The following is an 8742-nucleotide window of genomic DNA, read 5'->3' on the forward strand; positions in this document are numbered from 1 at the left end:
TTTTTTTTTTTTTGGTTTTTTTTTTTTTGCACTAAATGTCATTATTAACACAAAAGGGCATAAAATGGTATAAAAATCAGACTTTACCATCATTTCCTGCTCAAAGCGCCGGAAAATTTGTTCTCGTTGTTGCTGTAGTTTGCTATTGAGCTGCTGTTGGGCTCTTTGCTCTTCTTTCTGAAGAAATCTTAATTCCCGAAGTTCCTGACGTCTGACAAAATTTAATGGTAATGACAGAGAAGACAGCAAAAATTACACTTCTGAAATACTTTTTTTTTAAGCTTTAAAAATTTTCTTTCAAGTGCAACGGTAGTAAAAGAATAATAAAAAATTAGCTAATAATTTACCTTTGTTTCTCTATTCTTCTGACTTTTCAGAGACTGAAAAGAAGTCACAAACCAGTTTTAATTACATTGTTTCTCTACTCACCTAAGAAACCGCAATTCTTCAGTTTTGGAATCACTATCTGTAACTATCTTTGACGTTGTTACACTCACTTCTACACCATCAACAATAAATTTGCGCGTTTTCTTCAATGTTTTCTTTTGTCTTCTTGTTTCCTGAAAGAGATTTTATTTTAGTTAGGCTTTGTACAGGGAGTACTGGAGGTAGGAAACATTTTCTTCTTCTTTTAACATTTCTTCCTTTCTTAAGACAAAACAACTGAACAGCCATGCAGACTACACATAGAAAGTATAAATATAAAGCAGCAGACTCATCTGTGGAACCAGTTATAACACCTTAAACGTCATCTGACTTACACACGTCTTCACAGATGAAATCAAATTTTTTCAAAATATGCATTTTCATCATTTTCATGTATAGCTTTTATGACATATTATAATTAGGCACAAGTGATCATGAGCAATTCACATAGTTAATCAGTAGAACTTTTACATGTTCTCTTTTTTTCATCTTTTCACTTTGTAGTTTCTCAGATATCTCTGCTTTTCACTGACAAAACAATTAAAATGAATTTGTGGGGCTCATCTCTTAAAAAAATCTAGATTGACAGGTCTGGGGTAGCTGGAAATCTATTTTTTGAAAAGCTCTCCGGTAATTTTTAAACACTGCCAGCACTGGGAATCAAAATCTACTTAATCAGTAACAATAACATCAACAGCCCCTCCCTCCATCTCAAGGCCAGAGATACATGTATGATTTTAGGGTTACTACAAAGACAGTGCCTCCACTGCATCCCAAAAGTACCAGATTTGGCTGCTAGCTATGGCCTAAAATTCTTTATCAAGACTAAACTCTTCATTCCTCAATTGGTATCCAAAAACATTTAAATGCAAACAGAAATAACAGACATATAAGACTCCTACAAATATATTTTGGTAAACAAATTAAGTGTTCAGGGCAGAAACTTACTGGGTTTTGATATAGAAGAAAGAGTTAGAAGGCAGAGGGAGCAAAAATGGAATGTGAAAATACTAAACTCAAAATGCATCCGATTTTTAAATATTTTCTCTATGGCACCTTCCAATCACCTTTCTGCATCCTCTCCTCTTACTGTTCTCTTCTCCAGGGTTCCAGGATCCTCATGCTCTTCTTCCCGAGTCCAGGACTACAGTATCCTGCCCAGGATTCCTTTAAAATCTAATGATGGCACACCCCAAAAAATACACCTACCTACACCTTAACCTCCAAACTTCACATTTCTTCAGCTCCTACTAAAAGTTCAATAATTAATATCTCCTTCATTCTTATACAAGTTATTTGCATTTTTAAAAGAGGCCATTAAGTCAGTGAATGAATTTCAGAGTGGTGGTGATTTCAGTCAGTGAAAGAAAGCAAACTGAAAAAAGAAGAATACATGTAATCATTTGGGGCTGACAGGCAGACTGATCACTCATGCCCTGGAGATCCATCTAAGTCAGTTTTCCTAGGTTGTTCCTGCTTTTCTGTCTTCTCTTCTGCTACCATCAACCCAGAGGGTCTAAGAAGTATTCTCCAAGGGGTGGCCCATGGATCACCTGCATCAGAATTCTGTGGGATCTTTTGCTACAAATACTGATTCTTGGGACCCATTCCAGACTTCTACATAGCCCCTAGTAACTCCTAACCACACTAAGATTTGAGAATTACACTCAAAGCTCCACATGTTCTGGGCTGTAGTGTTTGTTTTGTTTTCCCCACAATGGTTCTCATGGCAGTGGCAATGTCTGTGACTGCATGGGCCAATGGTAAATCAAGGATTATTTATACCCTAAATGTGCTTAAAAAGAGATCATTCTTTCAATTTCTAATTCTCTCATATATTGTTGATTCTTGCTAATGTTGCATCTAGATATGTTCAATAAAAGAACCTAATCACACCAAGCAACCATATTACACTGTTTATCTGCATCAGATTTGCAAAAATAGGTAGATCCTACCACAAAACTTAAAGATTACATCCAGAATCTCCTTAGTTCTTTTAATTGCTTTCATAGGCTATAAGAATTTATATGGTTAATACTACATTGATTTAATGCTGTTTTATTTTCAAGACATCAATTTCACATAAACTCTGAATTGAGAAAATGACAAAGGAAATTCCAAACAATGACTCATGCACACTTACTTGTAAAGATATTGATCCACTGTCTTTAGTTTTACTTAGGAAGCTAGAGATGGATAAATTCAAGTCAATGCTGCTAGTATCAGCAGTGGAACCAGTGCCTGAATCAGTATCATTTTCCTTTGGATTCTCAGATTCTGGTGGCAGAATAGTTTCAGTTTTTGATAAAGAACCTATTTCTTCTTTATTTTCTCCACTGTCAGAGTTGATATTAATACTAGGTATTAGAACAGGCTGAGGTTCACTGGGCTGTGAAACTGCAGTGACTTGAGGCTCTGTTTTAATTGACATCGGAATTTCTTTTTTCTCTTTATCTATCTGAGTAGTGACTTTAGAAGCATCCTGGACTTCACTTACTAAAGCCTTTTGGTCGGTATCAGCTACCACACTTCTGACCTCTATTTCTTCAGTGACACTTGACTCAGTAATTTCTTTAACTTCAGTTGTTCCTGGTTCCTCATTGATGTCCATTATGTTCTCTGAACTGTTTATTACCTGTTCCTTATTTTTACCTTCTTCTATTTCATTCATTTCAACTATTTCTTTAATAGGAACTTCCTTAGTACCACCAGCCTCAGGACCCACCGTGGGCTTATTAATTAATTTCTGGCCTACTTCGACCACTTCTTTCCCATCATTACTCTGTGTATCCTCAGCACTGTCTTCATCTGCTTTCTGAGCCACATCTGCTGCCTCATATGTTCCTATCGCATCACTTGTATTGCTGATCACATCTTTTTGAGTTTTGTCATCTTCCCCCAATTTCTCTTGGGTGTCTTCCTTTGGAAGCCCAACTTCACTATCAACTGCCTGAATATTTGCCTCTTTTTCTCCAGTCTCTTGAGAAACTAAATCTACTATTGGCAAAATAGTATCTTTAATTTCTTCAGATTTTGTAAGCCTATTTTCAAACATCTGTTGCTTTTCCTGATCCTTTTCTTCCTCAGATTTTAGATTATGTCCAATACTTGTTTCTAAGGTTATCATTATATTATTCTCTTTTCCTTCACTGACTGAATTAATGTCCACAGTTTCTTGGTCTTCTGTGTCAGGCAGATTTTCAAGCTTGGGCCTCTCCTCCTCTCTCTCATTCTCCTTGAGTACTGCTGTTCTGTCATGGAGTTCAGTCATTGCTTCTAACTGATCATCGGTAACATGTTCACTAATATCCTCCACAGCCTTTTCAGGTTCATCAGTGGTGGGTTTTTCATTAAGAATTTTGCTGTTGAGTTTATCTTCAGAGTTATTATGTTCTGTTTTTTCTGAGACAGATTCCAAAATACAAGCATTTTGTGAAAGTTTATCTTCTTCAGAGCTGGCGATACTAAGGTCAGAAGATGCACGCTTACTTGCAGGTATTGGCTAAAAAAGATTTAATATATTTTTAATGTTAAAACATGACCCTAAGAGTGATCAAAACAATGTTTACAGACATACAATGATTTAAGATCTTTATTCAGTGAATGTTGCTGAATTTAAAGAATTAACAATTCTTCTCATAAGAAATATAACAAAAATGGGCCAGGTGCAGTGTTGCCCACCTGTAATCCCAGCACTTTGGGAGGCCGAGGAGGGAGGATTACTTGAGGTCAGGAGTTCGAGACTAGCCCGGCCAACATGGTGAAATTCCATCTCTACTAAAAATACAAAAATTAGTTGGACATGGTGGCACACGCCTGTAGTCCCAGCTACTCGGGAGGCTGAGGCAAGAGAATCACTTGAAACCGGGAGGCAGCAGTTGTGGTGACCACTGCACTCCAACCTGGGTGACAGAGCGAGGCTCCATCTCAAAAAAAAAAAAAGGAAATGTAACAAAAATGTGCAGCAAGGAGCAACCTTGCTACTAATCTTCAGGTCTAAATTTAAAAATTTTGTATTGCCACCCATCAATCCTTAGATACAGGTACAACTACACCTCAAAACCCAACTCTAAAAATTAACTAAATGAAATTTCTTTCCTAAATACTGACCAGAGAATTTTCTGTTTCCTCCTCTTCATCTTCCTCTTTGCCATCTTCAACTTCTTCTGTTACTTCAGCCTTTGCCTCTGCAATCAGTTCTCGGATGGGTTTGTTGGAATCAACAGTAACAAAAGGATGCTGTTGAACATTAAAAACAGCATACTCAACAACTGGAATACTACTAAACTAAGTTTCAAAACACATTCTCATGTGGTAAAAATACGAACATGTGGGCAGGAAAACGACAGACAACTTCAGATAATGCTACATCTGAGAAAGAAAGAGGAGAGGGGGCTTGAGCATAAGCAGGGGGCTGCCTAGAACTGGATCTGTACATTTTTAAGAATCTGAAGCAAATTTGTCAAAAGTCATAAGAATTGTTATATCTGGGTAGTAGGTACATGTACTTTCTGTATGTTTGAAAATTTCATAATCAAAAATTTTAACTGAAATTTAAAGCAAACTTCAGGTCACTAAATTTTTACTTCCTTTTTTTTTTTTTTTTTTGAGATGGAGTCTCACTCTGTCACTCAGGCTAGAGTACAGTGGCACGATTTTGGCTGACTGCAATCTCCATCTTCCAGATTCAAGCGATTCTCCTGCCTCAGCCTCCCGAGTAGGTAAGATTACAGGCATGGACTACCATGCCCAGCTGATTTTTATATTTTTAGTAGAGACTGGGTTTCACTATATTGGCCAGGCTGGTCTGGAACTCGTGACCTCAGGTGATCCACCCGCCTCAGCCTCCCAAAGTGCTGGGATTACAGGCATGAGCCACCACGCCTGGCCTCATTATTACTTCTTAAAAAGTATCCACCTCTATAAAGCCTATCAAAGCCTCAAAATTATAAAAATCTTTAGAGTTCTGTTAAAAGTATCTACAAACACCTGTATTCTTGACATGGTTCTAAAATTCTTGAGACTAAGAAGACATTTTATTCATCTTTGTATACTCAACATTTAACAGTGTCTGTCACAGACTAAGGGCTTCAAGTGTGGGGTAACAAAATAATAGAAAGTGTGTTCCAGGGGTATACTTGCTGCACACAACAAAGCAATTTTTTTCTGCTTTATTCCCCCAGATAAATAGGTCAACCTAAAACAGTATGATGGAGTTACATAATAACTCAACCTAACAGTAACCGCCTCAAGATTTGTCATTTTATTTGCCCACCTATAAAAGTAATTGACAAATTTTTATTTAATATATTACAAGTAGTCCTTCTATAAAGCAAAATTAAATTTACCCAATCACTTAGCAACATTTTTTTAAAGTCAATAATATTTACTATTTACCCTCACTGTAAGACATTTTTTAATTAATTAGTTCACGGCCCCCGTCCCCAAGAGGCTTGCTTTCTAGTAATTGGAGAGACATAATGGAAATAACTACCAAAATGAAAAGAACAATTAAACTGAATCAAAAAAGCACAGGAGGAATAACGTTTAAGCTAAATGCCTGTTGGTAACAGCAGCGTTTATTTTGTAAAGCAAATGCTAACTACTGCCATTTTGACTCTCCACAGGAAAACTTAAGTGGAAAGAAAGCACACTGAATATGAAATTATGTTCTTACAGAGATGTTAAAATAATTATATTATTTGCTGTTGTCATACTCTCTTACCTGCAGTAGCTGAGAGGTAGTCCACCTAGCATCCACATTCTTTTCTAAGCATTTCTTTAGAAAGTCCTTAAAATTTGAAGACCTTCAAAATAAATTTTAACAGTAACATTCTATTTTACTTTCTTGTTAATCAAATCAAACAAAACTCTTTGATAAGTTATGCTTAAGTTTCATTATGTATGTAATAGTATTAATTCAACATTTAAAAAACTAGTTAATAAGACTATTAAGATTTTATAAAACTTACTCATTTGTAAATACATGTTAGACATATATGTAAGTAGGTACATAATCACTGAGACATAGCCATATACTCACAAGTATGCCAAAAAGCACAAAATTTCTAATAAATTTCACAAATATAGATCAATCTATATGCCTCACTTCCTCATAGTACAGAAAATACCTTTCTCATGCAAAACTCAAATCACTCATATTTTCAGATATATGGGAAAAGTGAGCTCAAAGATTTTAATGGTCCTTAAGAGAAATATACCAAAATCAATTTTCTAATTCATATAATCTTCGTACCATGTACCCAATTTTAAATACTCTTGGAAAATTGTGAGAATGTAACATGAAGTTTTGCTTCCTAATATCGTTTGTTTCTTATTAAGCTTTTTAAATAATATTTTTACCATCTTGATGGCTGTGCTAATGTAGGTGGCTCAGATTTTGCTATTTTTAGCAGCACTCGCATTGGATTTAATTCATGATGAGGTGGTTCTATCTCAGCCATTTCTATTAAAGTGATACCGAGGGACCAAACATCAGCTTTGTAGTCATAGGGTCTGTCCTTAGATGTTTCACACATGACTACTTCAGGAGCCATCCTATGAAGACAGATAATTAAAAGTTAACATGTTTAATAACAGTGACTGCAAACCACATGGTATAATCAATTATGTGGACAAAATTAATGAGTTATTATAACTGCTGACATGACTAATACTATAAATTCATAAAACTGAATACATACCAATATGGTGTACCAATAAAGGAATCTCTTCTTTGAATTGTCCTCGTGTTTTTAGCTGATACTCCAAAATCCGCTTGAAATAATCACACAAAAGCATTAATGAGAACTTTTAAGCATTGTTCATTGTATTCAATGGGGAGAAAAAAGCATTTTAAGTCTTTAATAAGGCCAATCTTACAATAAAAAGTAAAACAGAAAGAAAAAAATGTCTCTCCCATCTTAATCTTGACCATCTCTTTCTACCATCTCCCAAAACAACCTGCTAAAGATCCCATTATCAATACATTTAATACCACCATGTCTTCAGATGACAAATCCTTCAAAATTGGAAATTAAAAAATGGTAACTCTAAAAGCAGACCAGTCTATCCACTTCAAAAACAAATGCCAACTACTGCTATGTGGCACAATTAAATTAAGAGTCATTAACACTTTTCTATAGTGTGAAAATAGAAATTAAACTAAAGCAACCTTTATGACAGTGTATGTCTTGCTAACTTCCTCATAAAATGATATTGCCAAGAAAAAACTGGGAACCTTATGTTTTCTGATTTAAATTATACAGAACAGTAACATTACAGCTTTTTCAGTTGTTAATCCCACCTTTTCAGCTTGGAGTTCAGACAACATTAACAGTAACATAAAATTGGTATTGTTGCATAATTTACCTCAGCCGTAAATGCACAAATTTTTAAGTTTCACATTTGACACCACAATTCTCAAAGTTGAATACCAAAAATTCAGTATTTGATGCTCATGCCTAGCACAGAGTATACACTCAATAAATGGTAGCTACTATTAGCCATATTCACAATTCTAACCTTTGTCATTTTTGTTGTAGAACTCTTAAAGGTCATGCAATTCTGCCTGAATTACTTTTATCTATTATATGGTTCTTAGGGATAAGATTGTTCTATATATCTGTGTTGCAGAAATGGAAGGTTCTCTGGAAGTATTTGTAAATTAATAAAACAGAAATTACAAATATTTTAATTGTCAACTAAATATTATTTTAGAATTCCTAAACCTTCAGTATATTTATTTTTAAGGTACACATTATTTTACACAAGTTTGTCCCTATATTCAAATAAAATTTCAATATATTTACAAAAAAAAAATGCCCCCAAAATTGATCAAAACTATAACATCCCATTTCAAATTAAGCTAGGAGACTTTCAAAAATGATGAAAAACAGGCCGGGCATAGTGGCGCATGCCTGTAATCTCAGCACTTTGGGAGGCCAAGGCAGGCGGATCACGAGGTCAGGAGATCGAGACCATCCTGGCTAACATGGTGAAACCCCGTCTCTACTAAAAAAATACAAAAAAATTGGCCGGGCTTGGTGGCGGGTGCTTGTAGTCCCAGCTACTCGGGAGGCTGAGGCAGGACAATGGCATGAACCCGGGAGGCGGAGCTTGCAGTGAGCCAAGATCGCACCACTGCACTCCAGTCTGGGCGACAGAGCAAGACTACGTCTCAAAAAAAAAAAAAAAAAAATGATGATGAAACTAAAGAGCCATGTAAGTCAGAATTAGAAAAATTCTGAAAGGTGACAGAACTCAAGAAAAAAATTTAAAATTAAGAAAAAAATCACTTTAGAAACAAAGGCTAAA

The 8742-nt window shown here is 35.5% G+C and overlaps 1 protein-coding gene across 2 annotated transcripts in view; it reads right to left on the reverse strand.

Annotated features, from left to right (window-relative positions):
* Positions 1 to 7603, reverse strand: part of LOC108515137 (STE20-like serine/threonine-protein kinase) — a 38518-nt gene extending 30915 nt beyond the window's left edge. The window contains exons 1-7 of one of the 2 annotated variants that reach the window (XM_017851815.1): positions 7131 to 7603; positions 6790 to 6984; positions 6152 to 6233; positions 4537 to 4665; positions 2570 to 3928; positions 430 to 560; positions 88 to 211 (exon numbers count right to left, since the gene is read on the reverse strand). In XM_017851815.1, coding sequence (XP_017707304.1) covers positions 88 to 211; positions 430 to 560; positions 2570 to 3928; positions 4537 to 4665; positions 6152 to 6233; positions 6790 to 6983 — 2019 coding nt within the window. In that variant the 5' untranslated portion in view covers position 6984; positions 7131 to 7603. The remainder of the gene's footprint in view (positions 1 to 87; positions 212 to 429; positions 561 to 2569; positions 3929 to 4536; positions 4666 to 6151; positions 6234 to 6789; positions 6985 to 7130) is intronic. The other variant, XM_017851816.1, reaches the window with a different exon arrangement.
* Between the last annotated feature and the right edge of the window lie 1139 nt (positions 7604 to 8742).

Source organism: Rhinopithecus bieti, unplaced genomic scaffold (genome assembly GCF_001698545.2).
Source record: "Rhinopithecus bieti isolate Rb0 unplaced genomic scaffold, ASM169854v2 scaffold_31787, whole genome shotgun sequence".
NCBI lineage: Eukaryota > Metazoa > Chordata > Mammalia > Primates > Cercopithecidae > Rhinopithecus > Rhinopithecus bieti.